Genomic DNA, 26,680 nt, shown 5'->3' with positions numbered 1-26,680 from the left:
TAAGCTCTAGATAAGCCACATTATCCTCCAGTGGTGATGGCTTTACATGGTATACATCTGGATCATTATCTAATAGAGGGTCAATGGTGTAATCATTCCATGGATCTACAGGCAATGTGTGTGTTCGTCATCAATATCATCCCCTTCAGGTTGTGTATGGGGAGGTCCTTGAGGTGTTATGAATAAAGGATCTAGAACTGGCAATTGTGGAGAAGATGGTGGAGGGGATTGTGGGTTAGAATAGGCAAGGCTGGTTGCCACGTCTTTTTTCTTCTTTAGAGGAACCTTATAGGTAGGGTCCTCTGAAGGAAATTTCAGTTTGGCTGGTGTCTTAGCCAAAATGTGTGTTGTATCAGGATTGATATAATTTTTATTTTGTTTAGGATCCAATTTGTCTTTAAAAATGTCTAAGATAGGGTCTGGAGTATCAGAGTGGTTACCGTTCGATTTTAACACCGAGGCTTCAGTATCGAGATAGTCTTTGCTTTGGAAGTGGTAGGTTTTGGCTCAGAACCATGCTTCTCTGGAGGAGCAGAGGGGTTCGGCTCAGAACCAGATATGTCCTTTGGAACGGAGGGTTTTGGATCCAAGGATGGCTTTGGCCCGAGCCGGAAGGGTTAATGATTTATCTTGGTGCCGAGTCAGAGGGCGGGGCATCGGAAACATTATCCCGGTGCCGACCTTGGCCCGAAGGCAGAGGTGGTGCCATACCCTTATGCTTTTTGTAAGGGGTTTTGGGGGGGCAAAGGGTATTTTGTACTCACAGCAGCCTATCGGGAGGCAGGTCTTCGGATTCCAAGTCGATCTTGAGTTCAGAATCCGACTCTGTAACAGAGAAGGCCTCTTCTTCTGCCACCAACGCTTCGACCTCTTCATGCTCGCATTCTTCACCGAAGATATCTGGAGTGTGTTGAATGCTTTGGTGTTGCATTTCTCATTGTCGAGCCCAACGATCACGTAGAGTTTTCTTCGACCGAAGCGACCTACAGGGGACGCAGTCTTCCTCCTTGTTCTCCAGTAAGAGGCACAAGGTACAAACTTGATGTAGGTCAGTGCGAGTGTACTTGGTGTGGTACCGAGGACAGAATTGGAACTGAGTTTGTTCCATCGGTGGTAGGGTGAACCGACGTGGCTAGGTCCGATGTTTCAGACCGAAGATAGAGTGTTTCACAATCAATTCGATATCCGGGGAAGAGGGAAACAAGTTCAAGAACAATACTGTGGAGGGTAGAGTGGATTGCGTACCGAGAGCAACCCGAAGAACAGTTTTGAACCGCAGTGCAGCAATACACATCCGAACTCGATGGCAGAAAAAAAACAATCCGACAATTGAGTTGATGCCCATGCGCACTATCACTGAATGGAGGAGTCACCTTACCTCGTGACTGTAAAGATTACTTGGAAGAAAAACTTGGAAACCTCCGGACCCAACACTAGATGGAAGGGGTATGCAAAGCATGTATACCTTCAGCACACATGCCACGAACATACTGTACCAAAGTATGTCCAATGGATCCCATGAGGTTTTACAGAGGCTAACATAGATAATGCTATACTCTCCTTTGTGGTAGTGTGGTTGAGCATTAGGTTGATCAGAGAGCTGTGTTAAGCATTTGTTCTACACACTCAGGCAAGAAATGATTGCACACACTCAGTCTGAATCCATGACCATTTGTTTTGTATAAAACAATATTTTAGAAATAGAAAAAAGCTCAATTGCAGGTAAGTACCAGTTTTAAAATAGCAATACATTTCAGGTACAGTAAAATGTGTTAGCAAAAGCAGTAAGAATACTTTACAGTGATAGTCAAAATACTTTGTCGTATCAATCAATAGTAGCAGTAACTTAGCAATGTGAAAGATAGACACTTCTATGGGAGGAAAGCAGTTATGTTAATTTACAGGTAGGTACTCTACTTACACATCCAGTCCTCAGAGGTTTAAACTAACTCTAGCGAAAGGTGCAGATCAAGGGAGTTACTGCACTGCCAGAGGCACTAGGGGTGGCTGAGTGCAGAAGTCATTCGGCCCAGTGTTAGTCAATTGAGACCGTGGCACCCACAGAGTTGCTGGATGTAGGTAAGCACCCGTGGTTTCAGGGGACAGGCCAGATGGGTTTAGGCAAGCACAGGGAGGGGGGGCACACGGAAGCACCAATTATACACCTCCAGTGACACAGGGCCAGACGGGTACAGAGTGCAAATCAGCGTCGGGCTGCCAATGCAAGTGAATGGGGAATCTCGTGGCACAAAGAGGCTGGATGAAGGAGACCAATGACTGGGCAGGTAAGTTGGGATGTCAGAGGACATCTGGGCCCGTCGGCTCGGCTCCCCATAGTCGAGGGGATGAGGATGCAGGGGTGCCTCTAGACGTTGAAAGATCTTAACGGAGCCAGTCGCGGACAGGAGGAGCCTTCGTGATAAGGCTGCAGGTTTCTTCTAAGTTCAGGAGAGGTCAGCCACCAATGGCTTTGAGGTCAGGATCACTGGGGAGACTTCACTAGACAGTTGAGCCACTCAAGTATGAGCTGTGGGCGTAGGGTCATGAGTGGGCAGGCCTCGCGATGCTAGGTGGATTCGGAGTTCTTGGAGTTGGTTTCTTGTGGACTAGGCCGCTGTCCTCGGGGAACAGGTCTTTATTGAAGAACAGGCAGTCTTTCTCGGGTTTCTGGAAGTCGCTGGCTGCAGGACAAGTGTTCTCTCCTCTGCAGAGTTTTTAAGCCAAAGACAGGCTGGTAGGGCTGAGGCCAAATCAGTAGTCATCTTCAGGCTTGGCATACCCTGCCAGGCCAGGTCCTGTGGCCCTTAGTTGGCAGGGTATGCCCAGACATGGGTCCCTTGCTCACTTTACCACTGGATTCAAGCTAGCCTGGCTGATGAAGGGTGTTACCCAGAAACCGGTCCCAAGATGCTTGTTTCCGGTTCAGGGAAGACCTGCTTGGCATTTCGGGATGGACTGTTCCCATGAGGCACAGGTTCAAGACTGTCTAGCATACAGCTGAGTCTGAACTGAGGTGACAAAGTGAGCTAAAGAACGATGATGGATTCAACCCAGATCTGTGACTGGGGGTGAGTGTCTGAAAAGTTTCAGCACTCCGTCCATCATCTACTTGTGCTTGCTTTGTTCGCCCTTGGTTTGCAGGGTATGCCCAGACGTGGGTCCCTTGCTCACTTTGCCACTGGATTCAAGCTATGCTGGCTGATAAAGGGTGTTACCCAGAAACCAGTCCCAGGATGCTTGTTTCCGGTCAGGGAAGGCTTGGCTTGGCAGTTCGGGCTGGACTGTTCCCATGAGGCACAGGGTGAAGACTGATTTGCATACGGCCGGGTCTGAACTGAAGTGGCAAAGTGAGCTAAAGAATGATGAAGGATTCAACCTAAATCTGTGACTGGGGATGAGTGTCTGAAAAGTTTCAGCACTCCGTCCATCATCTCCTTGTGTTGGCTTAGTGTATGGTGCACACTTATTTAAGTGATGCACCTTGCACTAATCCAGCCAACCCTTATGGGAATTTTAGAGATCTTTAGACCTCCCAAAGAGTTAGCTGTGGAGAGTAGCCTTCAGGCTTATCTTAAAGACGTGTTCAGAAGCTTCTTTTACTACATTAATCATGCAGTGTGAAAAAGAAGCACACAGTGTACATATACAAATGTGTCTATTTATTACACAACACTCACTAACACAAATACTCAATAATACTTCAATTGCAATAAGGTAAGTAGCACAAAATACAGTGATCTCCATGGGGAGACCAAACCATATAATGCGAACTATGACTGAAGACAGGACTTGGACCAGGAGACTCAGAGGAGCTGGAGACACAAGGAACCACCCATGGTAAGCAACCTGGAACCTTACAGAGGCTGTGTGCAGAGTTGAAACACAGCCATGTGTCCAATGGAAGTCAACCAGAAAGTCTTGGTTGACGTTTTCAAGAACGACCCTTTCCAGTAGACCCTGAGGAAACCTTGTGGAAGAAAAAAGGTTGGAGAGTCACCCCACATGTGAAATCCCCAGGAACAAGGATACCTATACCAGGGAAGTCGGGTGCATAGGTGCAAAGTGACATCGGAAACCGCAGTAGACCACAATGGAGGACTTCAGGAAAGATGCAGCTGAAGAAGACTCTGTAAGACAAGGGTGGATTCTTGAAGAGGAGAACCTGTAAGCAGATGGAACAGAGTCTATGCCACGGGGAGGTGACCAGGAGGCAAGGAAGAGCAATGACCACTGATGTAGGACAGTTCAGAAGTGTGGACGATGACCTTGTTGCTACAGCTGTGAGGACCAGGTGATGCGGAGGTAGACCAGGAACCGTACACAAGCTGTACCACATTGCAAGTTGAGAACCAGGGAATCGGTGTTCAGATAGAGCACCAACAAGCCTTGGCAGCTGAAACTGGCATGGAGAGAGAAGTAGCAACATTAGGCCCAGCAAGGTCTAAGGGACCCGAGCAAGCAGGGGAGCCACTTAAGCAGGAGGAGGCCCTCAGGAGGACCCACAGGCCAAAGGCACAGAAGTCGCAAGAGGACATATAGCAGCTCACCAAGAAGGAAGGCCCACGATGCAGAGGATGTGGTGAGGCCCCTGTACTTGGCAGGAAGAGATGCTGGAGGTTCTTTTAGCCCAAAGACATACGGAGTGCAGAGCCAACAAGCCTTGGCAAACGCAAATTGATACGGTGCACAGGGGTTTGGTCCCAGCAGTTCTGATGAGGAATAATGGCCTCAATACTGCAGAGAGGACAGGTCAAGCCTTGAGAGAGTTGCAGAACCACCATCTGTTTTGAAGAGCCTTTCGAAGTCTGTGGGACATCAGGAGCAGAATACCGGTCAGCTTCATTTCGGTTCCTGCAGATGCAAGGGAGTGACTCCTTCACACCATGGGAGTTGACTTCTAATGTCCATGATGCCCACAAGTCTGTTGAAGATCCTCGTAGAAGAAGCACAGACATCCATGGGGAAGAGTACTTGCAGAACAGCAAGAACAGAAGGAGACTTCCTTTATGCAGTCTTAGTTCCAGGCGAAGTCCATGTGTCCAGAAGGTTGAACAGTGGCGTGGTGTCAGGCTTGAATCTTGTCCCATGACGAATCCGAGGACCCACACAAAAATACTGCACCTACCCCTATCTCAGAAGCATCTGTCTGGAAAATGAAGGCTTTGGAGTACTCAGGAATTAGCAGGATGGTGGCAGAGCATATGCCCTGCTTCAGGTCATCAAATGCCTTCTGACGGCTAACTGTCATAGGAACCTTCTAAGGCATTCTTTGGGAGGTGAGATCATTAAGGGGAGTCACTATAGATCCATAGCCCTCATCAAACCTCCTGTAGTACCCAGTCAGGCCCAAGAAAGCTCTGACATGAGTCTGGATAGTGAGAGCAACTTAGTCCATTATTGTCTGGCTTTTGCTCTCCAATGGTTGAACCTGGCCTCATCCTACAAGGTGGCCCAAGTACACAACCTTGCTCTGCCCTATCTGTCACATTGCGGCCTTGATAGTGAGACCTGCCTTTTCAAGGGCCTTCTGAACATTCCTGAGATGGACCTGCTGATCTTCCCAGATGGAGCTAAAGACAGCAGTATCATCTAGATATGCTGAACTATAGGCTTCCAGACCTGTTAGGACTTTGTTCACCAACCTCTGAAATTTTGGTGGGTGCATTCTATAAGTATAAAGGCATTACAATAAATTGATAATGCCCACTAGTGCTTGAAAATGCGGTCTTTGGTATGGCACCCTCAGAGAGTCTGGTTTGCAAATAACTAGCAGTCAGGTCAAATGTCTTGAGATACTTGGCAGAGGTCAGAGTGTCAATCAGTTCATCTGCCCCGGGAATTGGATGGGAATCCGACCTAGTGACTGCATTGAGACCTCTGTAGTCTACACAAAACCACATCTCGTTCTTACCATTTTGGGTATAAGATGTTGGCACAAGGATTACAGGACTAGCCCAAGGGCTATTCGAAGGTTCAATGACCCCCCAACTCCAGTATCTTTTGGACCTCAGTGCTGATGCAGTCTCTGACATGGTAAATTACGGAAAGGAGGATGCCACGGTATTTTCTTCAGGAAGATTATTTATCGAGACAAACACTACTAATTATCTGTCTCATCACAACATAAATTGTATGGTATCTATCTGTCATCTAATATAACGTTCACCCAATGGTTATTACCAACAACTAAAAGTTAGGAAAAACACAACAAAACAAAAAATTCTGATTTGTAATTAACTTTTAAAGATCCTTTTTCATTTTATACATCATTAGTACAAATCAGCAAAACACGCAATATTCAATCTTGTGTGGAATAATGCTTCAAAATCCAAAAACCAAGTATCTTATTCAAGATCCAAGAGGTCAAGATGTCTTATTGTTGTGGACCCTTAATCCAAGGGTTGTGTAAGAAGCCCAATAATTTATTCACAAGGAAAAAACTGGCAATGTCTTTTCTTGGCCTTATTTTCCTTTTCGAACACCAAAGTAACAAGGAGCATAAGAAGTCAAAAAAGTCTTTGTGGCTTCAAATCACAGTAATGCTCCTGGGGAATATATCCAAACAATCTCCAAATCAAAGCAGGTGTCGAAATTAATGATAACTGTCGACGCGTTTCGGCCTTTCAAACAGTTTCAGGCCTCATCAGGACAAAGGGCAACTAAATTCATACAAGTGATCCAGCTGATAATTATACAAATATTAAAGCCGATTTCTGCTAGGGTCTTCGGGGGATGCAGATGTAACTCCGGGATATGACTTTAGCCAGGACGAACTCCCTTTACTGTACACACCTGTGCTTATCCGAATATAGTTTAGTTCTCCAACAGGTAATCCAATCACCTGCATCCGCAGGGTGTTTCAACTAGCACCAATGCTACGAAACAAGCCAGAGTCTTCTAATACTCGGCGCTTATCCCGCTCGGGGATAAGCGCCGAGTATTAGAAGACTCTGGCTTGTTTCGTAGCATTGGTGCTGGTTGAAACACTCTCCGGATGCAAGTGATTGGATTACCTGTTGGAGAACTAAACTATATCCCCAAGCGGGATAAGCGCCGAGTATTAGAAGACTCTGGCTTGTTTCGTAGCATTGGTGTTAAGTAAGGCTGAATACCAGGAGCTGTCTGAATCGATAGAATCTGTACATTAGATGATTTAAATACTTCTAGGGAAAGACGCAGATCTCTGAGATGGATTAAACAAAGATTCTTCAGGTCTTACCTAGTGATGTCTGACATTGTCATAGGCTCAGAGAAGTAAATAGTACAGTTCAAATCCTTGAGGAAATTGGAGACATATAGTAGCCAGGGGATTTTGCTCAAATTTGTTAGAGCTAAGCAATCGGTAATAAATGTGCGGGTTAGATGGCATTGCGTTTTGGTCCAAATACGGTGCCACAACAGGATCGGCTGGCATCTGATGTTATCTGTCAAGTAGTCGATACCTAGCTCGATGTGGCAACCGTATATTGGGGCTGTGGAAGTGCCAATATATATTTTAAGAACCCGTTTTGCACCTTCTGTAGGTTGTCCACAGGGGCATAACCCCAGACCCCTGCGCCGTAAGTTGCTACGCTATGGCATTTAGCGTGATAGATCTTAAGCAACTCGGCTGGGGCAGGTTTACCCAATTTTCTCGAGAAGGAAACAAGAGCAGATGTTGCTCTCTGAAAAAGTAACTTTTTGCTTATCATGGCTTGTTTCCAGGATAAACGGTCGTCCATTAAAAGTCCTAAATAAGGATATTCCCTGGTGCGTTCCAACCTGACTTGGTCAATAAAGACTGGTTTGGGGTTCTTCGCCTTGGGGCCGATGTGCATAACAAAGGTTTTGCTTTTATTCACTTTCAGCCCCAAAGAGAGCATGAACTGGCAGTATTTGTCTAACTGTCTTTGTAACTGAATTAATGTTCTTGCTAAAATAACAGAATCGTCCGCATAAAGCAGCGCGGGAATAGGGCGGTGGTTGATGGATGGAAGGTCCTGACTCCCTTCTAACATGGCCGCTTCCAGCCAGTTAGTATAAAGGTTAAATAAAAAGGGAGCCAGGACACTCCCTTGTTTACTGGAAAGGATGGGGATAGTTCGCCGCCAATCCCATATCTCACGCAAGCAGTAACATGCACTTTCAATACCAGCAGCAGACTTCCCTGGTGAGCAGTAGCTTTACTACAGTGATCTAATAAGCAACTAGAGTGCTAACATTCTGAATTTATGGCATATGTGTGACACATCTGAATGCCTCCTTGATGGAATCAAAGTAAAAAACTGAAAGTATTTCCTACTGAGGAGACTGTAGTAAATGAGGAAATTAGGAAACTTCATAACAAATAAGTCTCCCAAGATGGCCACCAGAGACATAAGAGCCCAAATGTAGCACAAATATCACCCAGATGTAGCCCAAATATAGCCCAATGACAGAATGTCCCAGAGTGTTCTAAAGAACAACTAGAACGCTAACAGTCTTACTTATGAAAAAAGTATGGCACACCTGAAGCCATCTTGATTGGAATAAAGTGGTAACACTTAAAACATTTAATTTGCAAAGGAACAAAATGAGGGGGTTCATTTTGCCACAGAAATTATGATTAGTGCTGCAGAAAGAAAAATTAGGGCACATTTTGACTTCTTAAATCCTCTTCTATTTCATTAAAAACCTCTGACATGCAGACTGAAACATGCACTTTGAGTACCAGCAGCTGACTTCCCTGGTGAGCAGTATCTTTACTACAGTGATCTAATGAGCAACTAGAGTGCTAACATTCCGAATTTATGGCAAATGTGTGACACATCTGAATGCCTTCTTCATGGTACCAAAGTAAGCAAGCAAGAAAATGCAATAGGTTTCGCCCTCGTTTAAGTTAAAGCAATTCTGTTTGTAATTAGGTGGCTTTTTAGCTTTGCTTGTATTAGTGTTTTTCAAACTTTCATGTACATAACATGCATTTGTATGCGTATATGTATATGTATGCATGCATTTATATTTGTATTTATATAGATATGCATTTTATATATATGTTTATATATGTAGGTATTAGAAATATACACACAAATATATATATATATATATATATAGATATGAATATATATATGTGTGCGTGTAGAGAGAGGTAGAGAGGTAGAGGTACAGAGGTAGAGGTGTAGAGGTAGAGGTGTAGAGGTAGAGAGGAAGTAGAGCGAGAGGTAGAGAGTGAGTATTAGAGAGTAGAGAGTGAGTAGTAGAGAGTAGTAGAGAGAGTAGCAGAGAGTGCGTAGTAGAGAGTAGTAGAGAGAGAGAGTAGTAGAGAGTGAGTAGTAGAGAGAGTAATAGAGCGTAGTAGAGTATTGGAGAATGAGTAGTAGAGAGTGAGTAGTAGAGAGTGAGTAGTAGAGTGAGTAGTAGAGAGTGAGTAGTAGAGAGTGAGTAGTAGAGAGAGTAGTAGAATGAGTAGTGGAGAGTGAGTAGTAGAGAGTAGTAGAGAGCGAGTAGTAGAGAGTGAGTAGTAGAGTGAGTAGTAGAAAATGAGTAGTAGAGAGTAGTAGAGAGAGTAGTACAGAGTGAGTAGTAGAGTAGTAGAGAGTGAGTGGTAGAGAGTAGTAGAGAGTTAGTAGTAGAGAGAGTAGTAGAGAGAGTAGAAGAGAGCAGTAGAGTAGTAGAGAGTAGTAGAGAGTGAGTAGTAGAGAGTGACTAGTAGAGTGAGTAGTAGAGAGTGGTAAAGAGAGTAGTAGAGAGTGAGTAGTAGAGAGAGAGTAGTAGAGAGTGAGTAGTAGAGGGGGTGTGGTAGAGAGTAGTAGAGCGTTGTAGTGAGTAGTAGAGAGTGAATAGTAGAGAGTAGTGGTAGAGTAGTAGAGAGTGAGTAGTAGAGAGTAGTAGCGAGTGAGTAGTAGAGAGTAGTAAAGAGTGAGTAGTAGAGAGTGAATAGTAGCGAGTAAGTAGTAGAGAGTAGTAAAGAGTGAGTAGTAGAGAGTGAATAGTAGAGAGTGAGTAGTAGAGAGTGAGTACTAGTGAGAGAGTAGTAGAGAGTGAGTAGTAGAGAGTAGTAGAGAGTGAGTAGTAGAGTGGTAAAGAGTGAGTAGTAGAGAGAGTACTAGAGAGTAGTAGAGAGTGAGTTGTAGAGTGAATAGTAGAGAGTAGAGAGAGAGTAGTAGAGAGTGAGTAGTAGAGCGAGTAGTAGAAAGTAGTAAAGAGTGAGTAGTAGAGAGTGAGTAGTAGAGATTAGTAGAGTAGTAGAGAGTGAGTAGTAGAGAGAGTAGTAGAGAGTAGTCAGTCAGTGTCAGTCAGTCAGTAAGTGTCAATCAGTGTCAGTCAATCAGTGTCAGTCAGTCAGTGTCAGTCAGTGTCAGTCAATCAGTGTCAGTGTCAGTCAATCAGTGTCAGTGTCAGTCAATCAGTGTCAGTCAATCAGTGTCAGTCAGTCAGTGCCAGTCAGTCAGTGCCAGTCAGTCAGTGCCAGTCAGTCAGTCAGTGCCAGTCAGTCAGTGCCAGTCAGTCAGTGTCAGCTAAAGCAGTTCTGCTGACCTGGTTCTCTGGCTCTAAAGCAGCTCTGCTGACCTGGTTCTCTGGCTCTAGAGCAGCTCTGCTGACATGGTTTCTCTGGCTCTACAGCAGGTATGCTGACCTGGTTCTCTGGCTCTAGAGCAGCTCAGCAGACCCAGTTCTTAGGTTACAGAGCAGCTCTGCTGATGTGGTTCTCTGGCTCTAAAGCAGCTCTGCTGACCCGTTTCTATGGCTCTAAAGCAGTTCTGCTGACATGGTTCTCTGGCTCTAGAGCAGCTCTGCTGACCTGGTTCTCTCCCTCTAGAGCAGCTCTGCTGGCCTGGTTCTCTCCCTCTAAAGCAGCTCTACTGACCTGGTTTCTCTGGCTCTACAGCAGCTCTGCTGACCTGGTTCTCTGGCTCTAGAGCAGCTCTGCTGGCCTGGTTCTATGGCTCTAAAGCAGCTCTGCTGACCTGGTTCTCTGGCTCCAGAGCAGCTCTGCTGAGCTGGTTCTCTGCTCTAAAGCAGCTCTGCTGACCTGGTTCTCTGCCTCTAGAGCAGCTCTGCTGGCCTGGTTCTATGGCTCTAAAGCAGCTCTGCTGACCTGGTTCTCTGGCTCTAGAGCAGCTCTGCTGACCTGGTTCTCTGGCTCTGGAGCAGCTCTGCTGACCTGGTTCTCTCCCTCTTAAGCAGCTCTGCTGACCTGGTTTTTCTGGCTCTACAGCAGCTCTGCTGACCTGGTGCTCGGCCTCTAGGACAGCTCTGCTCACCTGGGTATCTGGCTCTACAGCAGCTCTGCTGACCTGGTTCTCTGCACTCACGATGCACGCATCCGACTTGTCGAAAATATATTTAAAAATAATATTTTATTTTAAGTACAAATATATTATTTTTATGAATATCTTAGATAATCTCTTGCCCTAATATGTATATTAAAGACACATACATATAATTATGGAACATAATTTTTTTTTGGCGGGAGTTGCGCATCCAGCGTGCCCCAGCACGTATATGACGTCACGCGGGACCCGCCACCGTGCAAGCATCTCGTACCGTAATGCGCACGTGTTGCAAATGTGCGGGAGCAGGAGTCGCGGCTGGTTGCATACCAATTCGCGCACATCACGTAATATTAAATGTATATGATGTAACTGAAAACAACGTAGCCTTCGCACACCGTACGCGGATCCTTCACGACTTTTCTAAAATGGCGTCTAGAATCCACGCACCCACCGTGATGTGTACGCTTTGAGTGCCCAACTCTGAAAAAAAAATTGGGATTTTTTTTTTTTTAAGAAAATAATATTTTAAAATAAAAAATGAAAACAAAAATAAATCAATATTTCAGTTTGAATTTTGTAAAAATATTTATTTGCGTTTTTCAGAAAAATATATGTTATTTAATGAATAAAATATTTATAAATAAACAGCTAAAAAATGTAGAAAATCAGTACAAAAAAATAGGTATAACTACTATCACACTTAAAAATTAGCATTTAAAAAACCTTTGAAATTTACTGAAAAAACCATAGGTTTCAGAGACGTTATAGTTAGAAATAAGCATTTAAAAAACCTTAGAAAGTCACAGAAAAAACACATAGGTTTCACGGGTGTTATAGTTAGTTGGCCATTTCACTGGTACAAAACCATAGAAATTCCTCTGTTACAGTTAGTTCTGCTAACTATAAATTGTGCACCCGCAATGCACTGCTGATGATGTCACATATATTGCATCATTCATGACATGGTCAGGGACATCACTGATGACATCTCAAATGACATCACTGATGACATCATCCACGTGACAATCTGATACACCTCATCATACACAAGTATAACCTTTCATCACTCACTGTAAAATACAGAGTACCATATTTGAAACCATTGACACACCAATACCAGTTTCTAAAAACCCACTAAGTGATTCTTACATCTACACACACACATCTAAACACTTACCTATAGATTCACTCATACATGCGGTCAATGATCAATAGAACACTATTAAATATACTTATACACCTACATCGACATTACACACCAGCATACATCCTATTCACTTATGCAGTCATTCTACTCACTTATGCAAACAATTGATCATACTTACATTTACTAAGCTACACACTTACACAAACACCACTTTATTTCTATAGATAGTAACTCATACTTAGTGTGTTATAAAATTACTATTACAAGTATACAGTTTTCGATAGTCACTCATACAATCACTGAGTCTTATGTATACGTATTTATATACAACTGTCACATACACTGCCTTTTATATTTCTAGTTTGTTAGACATGTATCATTGAGAAATATATTTACTCATCACCATACCCATAAAGAGATTCACTCACCCAAACAACTGTTTCCACTACAGTCTTAACTTCATATACCTAGTAAATCAACTATTTACACATCTTAGGACAGTCACACACCTCCCCCTCAATCACACACACATTCACTATCCCATACAAATACTCACTAAACTAATTAATAACTAATATAGACTTTAACATAGCTAGTAACCAACTTATATAGTAGTTTACACAACAAGAGATAGAGTGATACAGGTATTCACACAGTTTAATCACTATCCCATATATTTAGTGAGACACTTTAAATTAGTCACTTAAACAGTCAATCACATTGCTACTAAATCCTCCATTCAGGCATTTATACATCCACTCAGTCTTCAAGGCAGATTGATATATATATATATATATATATATATATTCACTGAAAAAACCATAGGTTTCACACATGTTATAGTTAGGAATTAGCATTTAAAAAAACTTGCAAATTCACTGAAAAAACCATAGGTTTCACACATGTTATAGTTAGGAATTAGCATTTAAAAAACCTTGCAAATTCATTGAAAAAACCATAGGTTTCACACATATTATAGTTAGCTGGACATTTCACTCATACAAAACCATTGAAATTCCCCCGTTCTAGTTAGTTCAGCTAACTATAACTCGCGCGCCCGCAATGCATTGCTGATAACGTCAATTATTACATCACTCATGACATGGTCAGTGACATCACTCATGACATCACTGATGACATCTCAAATGACATCACTCATGACATCACTGATGACACCATCCTTGTGAAAGAGCGCCAGAACTACTCTGGCAGCACGGCCGCAACCGTATCCCACAGAGAGTGGGTATAATGGCCCAAAAGGCAAGCGGTGTTGACTGACCGCAACCCACAACTGAGGGATGAGAACAGTTTCTTACCAAACTGTTCATACCTTTTGGATTCCCGATCTGGGGGTGCAGTTGGGAATGCAGATTGGGAAGTAGAAGCCTGGATAACCAGGCTCTCGGAGGTGGGGTGGGTGGGTGGGCAGGAAGCTAGGGTCGCCCGGAGCTGGGAGGTGGTGCCTGGCGACGTTCATATCTACAGGGGGCCTGTAGCGGGCCTGGACCAGGTGCCCAACAGGACTTCCATGAGAGCCTCATTAAACAGCAGTAGAGGCTCCGGAGATCCAGTCTGCGGTTTAAGGACCTGAGTAAGGATGTTAGACCTCACAGTAGCGACGGGGAGCGTAAGCGCCAAGACCATGGCTGCCCGCGTCAGCACCACACTATAAGCAGCCCCCTCCTCTGTAGCCACGGTAGGAGGGGGAGACAAAGCCAGTGTCATGGGAGGTATCAAGACCACTGGCCTCCCCTAGCTCCTCTGTCCAGTCCTGGAAGGACTGACACTCACGTGTCAGAGGGTCCTCAGACCACTCCCAATCCCCTTCGTCCTCCATCTCCTGAAATTCAGGGTCAAAGGATGGAGCCGGATCAAAAAAGAAATGCTCTTCAGCTTGCGTCGAATGTGGCGTCGGTCGACGCCGGTCCGTCGTCGGATCCGGACCGAGGGAGGGATCAGGGGCGGTGCCGTGCGGGGACGGCGCCGGGGGCAACACCCTGGGGGTCGACGCCGGCGGTGTCGAGAGGTCGACCAGCGGCGACCCAGATCCGGAACCGGATCCAGCAGGAGCCTGCGGCGTCGGGACCGAAGTCGCCGACGGCGCCGGGGCCGAAGCGCCCGGCCCTCCTAGACTCCCAGTCGGGACCGCGGGGCCAGGAGGCACCTCGGGACCCGACGAAGGAGAGAGGGACCTCATGGCCATGAGGAAGGCCTCGATCTCCTCCGGCGTCGCCTTCAGCCCATGGACCGGCGGGTATGGAGCTGGTTGCGGCGCCTGCGGGTCCGGCGGAGCCGGTGTCGCCCCAACCCCCGGCCGCCTCGCGCGATCGTCGGGGGGAGTCTGAGGAGCGATGACGTCTCTTCGACTTCTTGTGCCTCTTACCTGAGGACTTGGAGCCCGATGAATGGTGTCAACTCGTCGAGCTTTGCTGACTGTGGAGCTCAGGGCGCTTACGGGACCGCTCCCGTCTAGCCTTCGACGTCAAGGCCCGGCAGTCGGGGCACGACCGGTCGTCATGGTCGGCCCCAAGGCAATACAGGCACCGGCGGTGGGGATCGGTAACCGACATCAGTCGGTACAGGGCTTGAACCCAAGCATACCAAACCGGCACCGAGAGTCGTGAAGACTCGAGAAGAGATCAAAAATGATCAAAAAAGTTTAGTCAAAAAGTGACTAGGGTACCGCTTTCTCCGGACCTGCGCTTGCTGGCATGAAAAAAAGAAGAACTGACATCAGCGCGCGCGAGTACTCAGACGACGTCATCCCGGCGGCGACGATGGACGCGGAGCCGCAGACGACGCCTACCGACGCGCAAGGGTACTGCTACGCAAAATTATCCGGATGCAGTCTGACGCCTGGGGGTTATTCTAAGGTAAGGAATCTTACTAACGTGTTTCTTTCAGATGTCCCAATGCATTACTATCATGAGAGAAACTTTGAATGTATTAGGAGGAAACATGTTACTTCTTGCTTGTTCCCTATTGGAGTACCTCCTGAGACCCATGTATTCATATTTGAATGGCTTTGTCTAAAGTCCTATAAAAAGAGGCGTTTATTTCTATGAGAGAAAATCTTTTTCTCACACCTCATGAAGGCGAGTCTATGTCAGATTTCCCTTAGAACTGTATAGAATTATTTGTATATATAATTTGCATGCTATTCTGCTGAAATGACTTATGTTATGTTCTATGTAAACTGCCTAATAATTTTTATATAAAGCTTTGACCGAAAATCCTTGTAATTTTTACAAGAATGTTTGTCACCTGCTACTGGACTTAACCATTCTAATACCAGTGATGGTTCCAGTCAGGGAGCACCATAGTCTGTCTCATGACTACACTGCTCCTGGCCCTAGCCGTAGGTGCACCCCATGAGTAAATGTTAGTATATGTGTACGCATCGACACTACCAACCACATTTACAGCAAATCAAGCAAATGCATTCCCTTAATAGAGGAAATACCTTCATGCCAACCGTGGAAATATTTTTGTGAGGTAGTTTTACTTTAGTATATATACATACACATATACATTCTCACACACACATATATAAATACATAAATTGTTTATTACACACAAAGACATTCTTCATAAAGTAGCTGTCTCACGCTTCAGCTGGCCACAGACCTGACACTGAATGTATTGATATGCTGTTTATTTTAGAACTATGGAGCGTCAAACATCTTAGGGTGGGATAGGTCTGCAACACTTTGAAAAGGTACAACATTGAACTTCACCTCGCTGAATTAAAAAATGGAATTGAAACAATAGCAAGTAATCATAAAATCAAACACAGGCCTACCTGAGAGCAAAGGCTATGATGGAGCTTGGTTCCTTCTCGCACACAGCAATGGGCACACGTTCATGTTCATACATCAGGTAGTGCTTGTCAGGGTCACTATGAATGGAACAACACAATTACAAAAACAATAGTAAACAACCAAATAGTGTAAACACTTCAAAGAATTAAAAAGAAATACCAAAAACATGCATTTCAAAGAGAGATAAACAAAGATGTAGATGTATTCTTTCAAGGATTGTGTAAAGCACCAGTGGTTTGCCTCACTTTAAATTCAAAGCTCATAAACCAGTTTGGCCAGCATGTGAAAGCGAGACCCAAATGGGTAACAGACCACTTTACACAGGAAAAAGTAAGAACACATGAAGAACAAGTTACTTACCTTCGGTAACGCTTTTTCTGGTGGATAAAGTATCTGCCTGTGGATTCCTCACCTCGTGAATACCCCCCTTGTGTCAGCAACATTCGATAATTCTTTTGTAGCTTCGCGCCGACGACGTCACAGAGGCACGACACCGCGCGCGACTCCGCTGACGTCACAGACTCCATAATAGGCCCACGCCGGCGTGATGACTTCAGTTCCGCCCTTTTTTCCCGTGCCTTCGAGGCACACGGACAGACCGACATCAGTAGATATATACACAGTACACAAATGTCAAGATAACACACTTAGTGTGAAACCAATGCAGAAAAGCAATTGAAATAAAACTTTTCCTTTAACAATAAAAACATATTAACATCACAGTTACTCAGTTATAGAAGAGTGGACAACGGGGAGGCGGGTGGGTCAGTGAGGAATCCACAGGCAGATACTGTATCCACCACAAAAAGGGTTACCGAAGGTAAGTAACTTGTTCTTCTGATGGATACATCTGCCAGTGGATTCCTCACCTTGTGAATAGATTCCCACAGCAGTCCCCACTCCCGGAGGAGGGTGTCTACTCCCCTATACCAGAAAGTCCTGAAGGACAGAACGTGCAAAAGGGCCATCCCTCCTCACCTCGGTATCCAAGCAGTAATGCTTCGAGAAAGTGTGGAGGGAGGCCCAAGTTGCCGCTCTACAAATGTCCTCAACAGGTACACCCCTAGACAAAGCAGATGTTGAAGACTTTGCTCTAGTAGAGTGGGCTCTTATACCCTCTGGAGGTTACTTACCAGCCAGGGCGTAGCAGATCTGAATACATAGTATTATCCATCTTGAAAGGGTGCGCTTGTGCACAGCTCTTCCTTTTCTGCAGCCAGCAAATCCAACAAACAGCTGGTCATCAACTCGATAGTCCTTTGTCCTATCAAGATAAGAGCTCACCGCCCTCTTAGGGTCCAGACGGTGAAGCCGCTCCTCCTCCTTGGAAGGGTGAGGGGGAGGATAGAAGGTAGGAAGGGTAATAGACTGTCCTAGATGGAAAGGAGTTACCACCTTAGGCAGAAAAGCAGCCCTGGTCCTAAGAACCATTCGTTCAGCATGAATGGTCAAGAATGGGGGCTTTGAACTAAGAGCTTGAAGCTCACTCACCCTCCTTGCCGAGGTAATTGCAACTAGGAAAACCGTCTTAAAGGACAACAACCTCAATGGACAATTATGTAAAGGTTCAAATGGGGAACCCATTAGAAAAGTAAGCACCAGATTCAAGTCCCATTGAGACACAATAAAAAGAGCAGGAGGAAATGTATTTTAAGGCCCTGCAGAAATCTTAAAACAATAGGAGATTTAAATAAGGACGGCTGATCCGGCAGGCAAAGAAATGCCGACAAAGCCGAAAGATAACCTTTAACTGTAGCCACAGCAAACCCTTGCTGCACTAAAGAAAGAGCAAATACAAGTATATCTGACAAACGAGCCTTCAAAGGGTCAATGGACTTCTCCCCACACCAAGTCACAAATTTAGACCATCTGTATGAATAGATTGACTTGGTGGAGTCACGCCTGGCCGATAGACTGACATCCACCACATCATGTGGGAGAGAAAAGGAATTCAGGTTGCCCCGTTCAATCTCCAGGCATGAAGGTGTAAGGTCTGGAGGTTGGGGTGTAGAACCTGCCCCTCCATCTGAGAGAGGAAATCTGCCCAGAAAGGGAGACGGAGCGGCAGGCACGAGGAGAGGTGGAGAAGATCTGAGTACCACACCCTTCTTGGCCAATCCGGGGTGATCAATATAACTTGGGCCTGGTCTTGGCGAATCTTCCTCAGAACCCGAGTAATCAAGGGTATGGGAGGAAACGCGTAAAAGAGTTGTAAGCCCCAACTCAACTGAAACACGTCCCCCAAGGTTCCCAGCATCGGAAACTGGAGGCAGCAGAATGACGGGCAGTGAGCATTCTCGCGAGTGGCGAACAGGTCCACCTGAGGAGTCCCCTACGTCCGCAAAACGTGACGAACTACCTCTGGATGAAGCCTCCACTCGTGGTCGGCTGAGAACTGCCGACTGAGACTGTCTGCACGTTCAGAACTCCGGCCAGATGATTTGCCATCAGACAAATCTGATGATCCTGAACCCAAGACCAGAGACGCAGAGCCTCTCTGCAGAGACACTGCGACCCTACTCCACCCTGCTTGTTTACATACCACATCGCGGTGGTGTTGTCCATCAGGACCTGAACCGACCGCCTGCGAAGGGAAGGGAGGAAGGCCTTGAGCGCCAGACGTATTGCCCGCAATTCCAGAAGGTTGATGTGAAGCAACCTTTCCTCTGGAGACCATAGACCCTTGATCTCCAGACCCCCCAGATGAGCACCCCACCCTAGAGTGGATGCATCCGTTATCACTGTGGCCACCGCTGGAGAAAGTTGGAAAGGCTTTCCTTGAGACAGATTGCCCTCCACACTACACCAAGACAGAACCGCTGCAGTCTCTTTGGAGATCCTGATGGACTCCCTGAGATCTCCGTTGTGTTGATACCACTGCCTGTAGAGGCACCACTGGAGTGCCCTCATATGCCAGCGTGCATGGTTGACCAACAGAATGCAGGAAGCCATCAGACCGAGCAGACGAAGGACCTTCAGGACTGGAACGATCGCTCCATTGTGAAATAAAGGAATCATTTCCTGTATGTCGCGAATCTTTTGAGGTGGAGGGAATGCCCGACATACAGTGATATCCAGTACTGCACCTATGAACAGGTTGCGCTGGGAGGGCACCAGGTGAGGTTTGGGTACATTTATTGAAAAACCCAACCTGTACAACAACTGAGTTGTGACTTGCAGATGATGGAGCACTTTCTCCAGAGATTCTGCTTTGATCAGCCAATCGTCCAGATAAGGGAATACCGGAACCCCTGACCTTCTGAGATGTGCAGCCACCACTGCCATCACCTTGGTGAAGACTCGAGGCGCAGTAGTAAGAACAAATGGAAGGACTGCAAACTGGTAGTGCTGCGATCCCACCGTAAAACGGAGATACTTCCTGTGCGACTTCAGAATGGGGATGTGGGAATGGGGATGTGGAAATACGCATCCTGCAAGTCCATCAACACCATCCAGTCTTCTTCCAGCAGCGCTTGAAGAACCTGCGCAAGGGTGAGCATCTGGAACTTCTCCTGCTTCAGGTAAATGTTCAAGATCCTGAGATCCAGGATTGAAGTCTGCCATCCTTTTTGGGGATCAGGAAATACCGGGAGTAGCACCCCTGACCCCTCTCCTGCTCCGGAACCACCTCTATCGCACCCTTTCTGAACAGAGCCAGGACTTCTTCCTGCAAGAGCAGCAGGTGGTCCTCCACACAAAAACCTTGGCAAGGAGGGTAATTGGGGGGAAATTCCCGAAAGGGAAGAGCATACCCATTCTCCACGAGATTGAGAACCCAAAGATCCGATGTGATCAATTCCCAGTCTCGTAGAAAATGGGTAAGCCGGCCCCCCACTGGGCCCACATGATCCGGAATAGCAGGATCTAGGGCTGCTTTGCTGTGGAGGCAGGGGGTTGGGTAGAGGTAGAGGAGGAGGAGGCCTGACGAACTCTAGGACGAGCTCTTTGCATGCCTCTGTATGACTTGTACAGCGTATTTTGCTGCTGCTGCTGTTGTGGCTGCCTGTAGGTCCGAAAGGAAGACCTGCTAAAACCTCTGACCCTCTTCCCCGCATTACCTCTGGACTGTAGGCCCAAAGATCTCGCTGTCACTCTGCTGTCCTTGAACCTTTCTAAAGCAGCATCAGCCTTCTTTCCAAACAATCCTGACCTATCAACGGGCAAATCCATCAAGGTAGCTTGGACATCCGCAGAGAATTCAGAGGATTTAAGCCATGCTGCTCTTCTTGTGGCCACTGAAGAACCCATCACTCTTGCCACCGAGTCAGCAGTGTCCAGACCACTCTGAATGACCTGTCTAGCAGCAGCCTTAGGGTCGGTAATCACCTCTTGAAAATCCTTCCTATCCTCCCCAGGAAGCTTTGGAACCAGCTGTTTGACTGAATCTATCAATGCATGGATATAGCGTCCCATAAGACAAGTAGCATTAGTCGATTTGAGCGCCATGCTTGCCGAGGAAAATACTTTTTTTGCAGCTTGGCCCTGCTTCTTTGATTCCTTATCCCCAGGAACCTGTGGAAAAGCGCCCGCAGATTTTTTCGAACAGGCCGCCTGCACAATCAAGCTCTCTGGTAAGGGGTGCGTGGATAAAAAGTCCGGGTCACCAGGCGCCACCCTGAACCTTCTCGCAACTGCCCTCGAAATAGCAGGGGCTGTAAGCGGTCTTTTCCAAACCTCAGATATAGGCTCCGCCAAAGCATCATTGAAAGAGAACATAGGCTCGACCACAGAGGTAGGTGAATGAAGGACCTCAGTCAGTATATTAGCTTTATACTCTGCTGTAGGGAGTGTTATATTCAACAAGTCTGCAGCCTTCCTTATAACCACATGATAAGGTGTCACATCCTTAGAAGGGGCGTCAGAAACAGAGGCCAAATCCCAATCAGGAGACAGCTCAAGACCACTAGCCTCTCTCAGATCATCGAAAAGATCCTCTGAATCCTGCAGCTCACCCTCTTCCATTTCTGCATCACGGTACCTCTGCTCTTGCAGAAGTCTCTGTGCCTCACGCCTCGACCTTTCCGGAACCGGAATCGACTTCGTCGGAGCCGGCGTCGAGCCCGAAGCCGGAGGACCAGACCGCTGAACCAGAGGACGGATCGGATTCGGCATCGAGGGTGTCGGCGTCGAAGGTCTCGGCGTTGAAGGCGCCGAGAAAAGCCAAGACGGCGTCGGAGCCGGCATGAATGGCATAAAAGGTGCAGGAGTGTAAGTCTGGGGAATACCCAGATTGTATGCTAATGGACCCGTGGAACCAACCGGTGCACCAGAGGGGTACATAGCCCTTGAATACACTCCATACATAGCATTCAGGAACTGAGTAGGGTCCTGACCTGGAGCAGGAAAAGCTGGATAAGAGCCTACAGGTTGGTCTCGAGGGAGCGGAGTCTTCTCGACTTCGACCTCCACCTCAGGCTGGTGCACTGGGGTAGACGAACCCGCAGGCAACGGAGCCTCCTCTTCTCCTCCATCTTCTTCTTCTCCCTCGCCCTCCTGGTCAGAAGAATGAGTCGGAGCCGGAGAAGGATTCGACAATGGCTTCGGTGAATGAACAGGCGAATTCACAGGCAAAGCCTCACCCTCGGAGAATTGAACCTCCGGAGTCGGAGTCTCCACATCCTTGCAAAGCAACTTCACCTGCAACTTCGGTCTCAAGCTCGAGTCCTTCCCAGAGTGATGGCGAGACTCATGAGATCTCTTCTTGTGCTTCTTCCTCGACGACTTCGAAGCATGCACTGAAGACGACCTCGTGTGCGACTTAGAGCAAGACCTCGACCTCGAACGTCGAGTCCGTGACCTCGACCTCTTCTTGTCCTTCCTGCTCTTCAACTTGGCAACAAGGAGCTTTGCCTCCCTCTCACGGAGAGCCTTGGGATTCATCTTCTTACAGGAAGTACATTCCTCAACGTCATGGTCCGAACTCAAACATCAAACGCAGCACTCGTGCGGATCCGTAATGGACATCATCTTGCCGCACTATCCGCACGGCTTGAATCCAGTCTTCTTTGTGGACATCTCAACACAAAGAAGCAAGAGGACACCGAAAAGAAACAAACAGTAACAAAGTTACTAGCAGCTACAGAGGATCCCTAGAAACCGTTAGCGTCGACGACGCGGAAAAAAGGGAACTGATGTCATCACGCCGGCGTGGGCCTATTATGGAGTCGGTGACGTCAGCGGAGTCGCGCGCGGTGTCGTGCCTCTGTGACGTCGTCCACGTAGGCGCGAAGCTACAAAAGAATTTCCGAATGTTGCTGACGCAAGGGGGATATTCACAAGGTGAGGAATCCACTGGCAGATGTATCCATCAGAAGAGCAAGAACAAAAGCAATATCAACATATCAAGTTTTAAGTGTTAAAATAAGAGGAAAAATATTTCTATAACACACAAAGAGGTAACAAATGTATTAGTTTGAGAACATAGCGCATTTTTCAACACGTAAGTCTGTAAATGCTATACAGAAATGCAGACGGATTATACAATTACTGTATCGGAAGGTTATCTAGGAGAAAGTAACACTCAAACAGTAAAATTTTTAACTTTCTTCTGAACAACTCTAAAGAGAAGACAGTGCTAACAGGTGATGGGAGGGTCTTGCACACAGGGTGCACTCGCTGAGGATTTGTTTTAACTTCCCTTCACTTCTGAAGACAGGGTTTTCACTTTATTACTTATTACATTTTCCATAGTCTGCCAACTGAAATTCACATAGATGGGCTGGTTAGTATGAAAGTAACATTCTGAAGTCTTCCTGGACTCAACGATATGGGCGACCTTAGCTTGTCACTATATAACAGTTTTATATCAGGGGCTGGAGCCCTGGTCGGAAGGGATTTCCCTTTGGTGATCTGATGGTGTACCTGAAACAGATCCTCATCAGACTGTATCTGAACAATACAATCTGTTGCTGGGGTTCCAGATAATCATCAAGTGTATTCAACACTGTGTTTGTGTGTCAATATATCACACCACCCCTCCTCATCCAATTAGCAGACAGTTTGAGAAAGGCTAGCTGCAGCTTGCCACCATCTGCAGTGTTTGACAAGTTACTTACATAGAGACATGATCTAGCTGCATATTCCTTAGATTTGAATTTCCCAGGTGTCAGACTGGATCGAAGATTTTTCTTCGAGCAATACCCATGCATGCCTGTAGGTGGCGTCGGTCGGCTTAGCATGACATCGCCTGTGTCGTCAGCGCTGGTCGTAACATTCACATCAGCGCACTGGCTTGAGTTACTTTTCACAACTTTCCACACCAGAAACACAGAGTCATGAAGAGCACTGACAAAACCTAGGGCTCTGAAAGGTAACAACCTTGACCTGAGGAACATGTCCCCAGTGCAGGGAGGATGAGTGGGTTGGTAAGGAACCTGTGGTTAGATCAGGTCTCTACCAGATAAGGCACTAACGAAGGTAAATACCTTACCCAGCTGATAGAGACATCTTGCTGCAGATTCCTTACCTCTGAATAGATTCCCAAGCAATACTATCCCCGGTGGAGGTCTGCAGACAAATTCTAAACTAAGAAGTCCTGCATGACCGAAAGGATGAAGTGCCCGGACCTGGAGACCCGACTGTCCTGGCAGGAGAGTTTGGTGAACATGTGCTAGTGCAGTGGTTGCAGCTTTAGCTCTGGTGGAATAAGCTTGTAAGCCTTCAGGAAGCTGCTCCCCTGCCAAAGCATAGCATATCTTGATGCAGGGAACCACCTATAGAGAGATGGTCAGTTGCTGCACGACCCGACCTTTCTTCGCAACAACATACCCCACAAAGAGTTGGTTGTCCACCCGGAAAGCTTTAGAGCGGTCAAGGTAGAACGACAATGCTCTTTTTGGGTCCAGATGGTGGAGTTGCTCCTCTTTTTTAGAGGGATGTAGAGGAGCGTAAAAAGTGGGCAAGGTGATCCACTGTCCCACATGAAAAGGTGTCCCCACTTTCGGACAGAAAGAAGCTCTAGTGTGAAGCACCAATTTCTCAGAAAATATTGACAAGAAGGGGGGCTTGGACGATAAGAGTCTGAAGCTTGATCAGAATTCCTGGCAGATGTAAAGGCTGTTTTGATGGGGAGTGTAGGAGGCAGGATCAGTATATAGTGTCCACCTATGGTGAGGCACTGTGCATGAGTCCAGGTAACCCTTAGTGATAGTGTTTAGGTACCTGAGAATCAATGGTATCAATGGGTAGCTGTGGAGAGCAGCTTAGGCTTATCCAGGAGGATTGTAAAGCAGTTGCATGTACGTCTATAGACAGTCTGTAAGCTTTTCACACAAGAAAGAACCACGAAAGATGAGTAGAAAATACTTTATATTTGTTACTACACACTAGACACTAACTTGGTATATCTCCTACACTGAGACTTCAATTACACACAAAGAATACTTGGAAAACAGGTGTGTAGCATTGGAAAACACATATGCCCAACCGTTGGCAAAACCATATAGTAAAATTGCATAATGCAGAATGGTCAACAAAACATGACTAGTACCCAAGGTTGGAGGACCCCAGAGGAAGAAAGGAACCACCCAAGGCGCCCAGGTGCAGAGTGGTTACACCGGGTCAGATGTCTATAGGACAACACAGGGTAAGTAGCAGTTGGAAAATTAGAGTTTCTGAACCCTTCCCAAAGGACCTCGAAGGAACCACTTGGATCAAGGAAAGCTGGAGAAACACCTCACCTGTGGACACCCAGGAGAAACAGATGCCTGTACCAGGGAGCCCAGTGCAAAGGGGTGTAGTGGTGTCCGAAACCTCTGTAGATGCCAAAGGAGGGTCATGAAAGTTCAGCAGCTAGAGTCTCGCGGACCAGGCCCGTGGAACCAGTATGAGGAATCTAGACGAGAAGAACCTCAAAGCAGAGGGGACAGAGCCAATACCACCCGGAGGTGAGCAGGGGTACAATACCAGCCCTGGTTGAAGGTACTTGCAGTAGCACAGTGAAGAAGAAACGTCAGTTGTTGAGACTAGGCTGCGTTGCAGAAGTCCACGAGCGTTTCACGAGCTGTCCCACGCCAGTCGACGAGTGCAGGAAGGTCACTGGCCAGCAGGACCACCAACAAGCCTTGGCAAATGCAAACAACAGTAATCGGGAGAAGATGCTTGGTTGCAGACCAGCAAGGTCTGTGAGATTAGCCCAGCAAAAGTAAGTCAGACTGGCCCTTCGCATACAGGAGAGCCAGAGAGAATCAACGGAGCTCCCTCTACGATCCTCTGGCAGCAGGAAAAGAAGGTTGCAAGGAAGCCCCACCAGCAGCACACAGGAGACGAGGGCCCACGATGCAGAGGATGCAGGCAGGACGATGAGCTGGGAGCTGTGCAGTACTGGAAGCAGGGGCTACTTAGAGCTTAAAGATCTTCGGTGAAGAAAGCCAACAAGCCTTGGTGATGACAAACAGATTCGGTGCACTGGGAGGCAGTCTACGTTGGCTGGAGAATGATTACACTCTCCCAACTTAGAGGGACGACTGCTCAGGCCTTTAGAGAACGAACAAACCACCACCTGTGTTGCACAGCCAGGTGTTGTTCGTCAGACAGCAAACAGGTCGTCGTGGTGCCTGCAGATGCAGGGAAGTGACTCCTTCACTTCAAGGGAGATACCTTCAGGGTAGGATGCAGTCCTTGGTGACTCGGAGGATGCACAGCCAAGGAGTTGCAGACGGGAAACATCCTTTACCACGCATGCTTTACTCCGCATGCCATTACCCCAAATTCTTTACTCCACAAACACTTTTACAACGCAGGGCTTTACACCGCAACCTTTTACAATGCATTCCTCAAAGTATCGCCCCCTGGAGTTAGAATAGTAATTGCGAAGGAATGGGGAGTGCGTTGTAAAGCCCCGCGTTGTATAGGTTTTTGCAGAGTAAAAAATGCGGGGTAATAGCATGTTGAGTAAAAAATGCGGGGTAAAGTGTCCTATTCGTTGCAGGTCTTTGGAAAAGCACAGGGGTGAATATGCAGCAGGATTCTTCCTACTGGGAGCAGTCTTGTCGTGGATCCTGGCTCGAAGAACAACAGAGTTCCAGTGTCCACCAGCAGACGAGTCTCTGAACAATCTTCAGCAACAGGCAGATGGTTCCAGAAGATGTTCTCGGGACGAATCTAAGGACCCCACCCTCATGGAAGCACTTAAGTAATCCCTAAAAGAGGAAGGACCTCTTCTCAGGTGACCCACTTATCAGAGGGGGTCAGAGATACTACTCAGAAGTCCTAGTCAGTCAGATGCTGCCAGGGGCCAAGATTCAACATGTCAGAATCAAGTAGCCACCTGGAGGAGCTCTGGGGAACCTTCCTAGGGAGGAGCTGGACAGGGGGGTGGTGACTCCCCTGTCAGTTGTGTAGTTTATCACCAAAGGGAGAGACAAGGGCTCCTGAACTGGGCAAAACTCGTTTATGCAAGGAGGGCACCAACTGTGCTCTTCGATCCGGACTGTTGATGCCCGGAAGCGCCCCCACCCTATCTAATTCTAAGGAAAAGT

At 46.7% G+C, this 26,680-nt stretch overlaps 1 protein-coding gene across 5 annotated transcripts in view; it reads right to left on the bottom strand.

The window, feature by feature from the left end:
* The window catches only part of PIKFYVE (phosphoinositide kinase, FYVE-type zinc finger containing), a 2,266,845-nt gene that overhangs the window by 704,914 nt on the left and 1,535,251 nt on the right, over window positions 1-26,680 (bottom strand). For all 5 annotated transcript variants that reach the window (XM_078680343.1, XM_078680347.1, XM_078680342.1 and 2 more), the window contains one exon: window positions 16,184-16,279. In XM_078680343.1, coding sequence (XP_078536469.1) covers window positions 16,184-16,279 — 96 coding nt within the window. The remainder of the gene's footprint in view (window positions 1-16,183; window positions 16,280-26,680) is intronic.

Source organism: Lissotriton helveticus, chromosome 3_1, assembly GCF_964261635.1.
Source record: "Lissotriton helveticus chromosome 3_1, aLisHel1.1, whole genome shotgun sequence".
NCBI classification, from domain to species: Eukaryota; Metazoa; Chordata; class Amphibia; order Caudata; family Salamandridae; genus Lissotriton; species Lissotriton helveticus.
The sequence above is the reverse complement of the archived record's forward strand: the minus strand, read 5'-3'. Positions and strand labels throughout refer to the sequence as shown.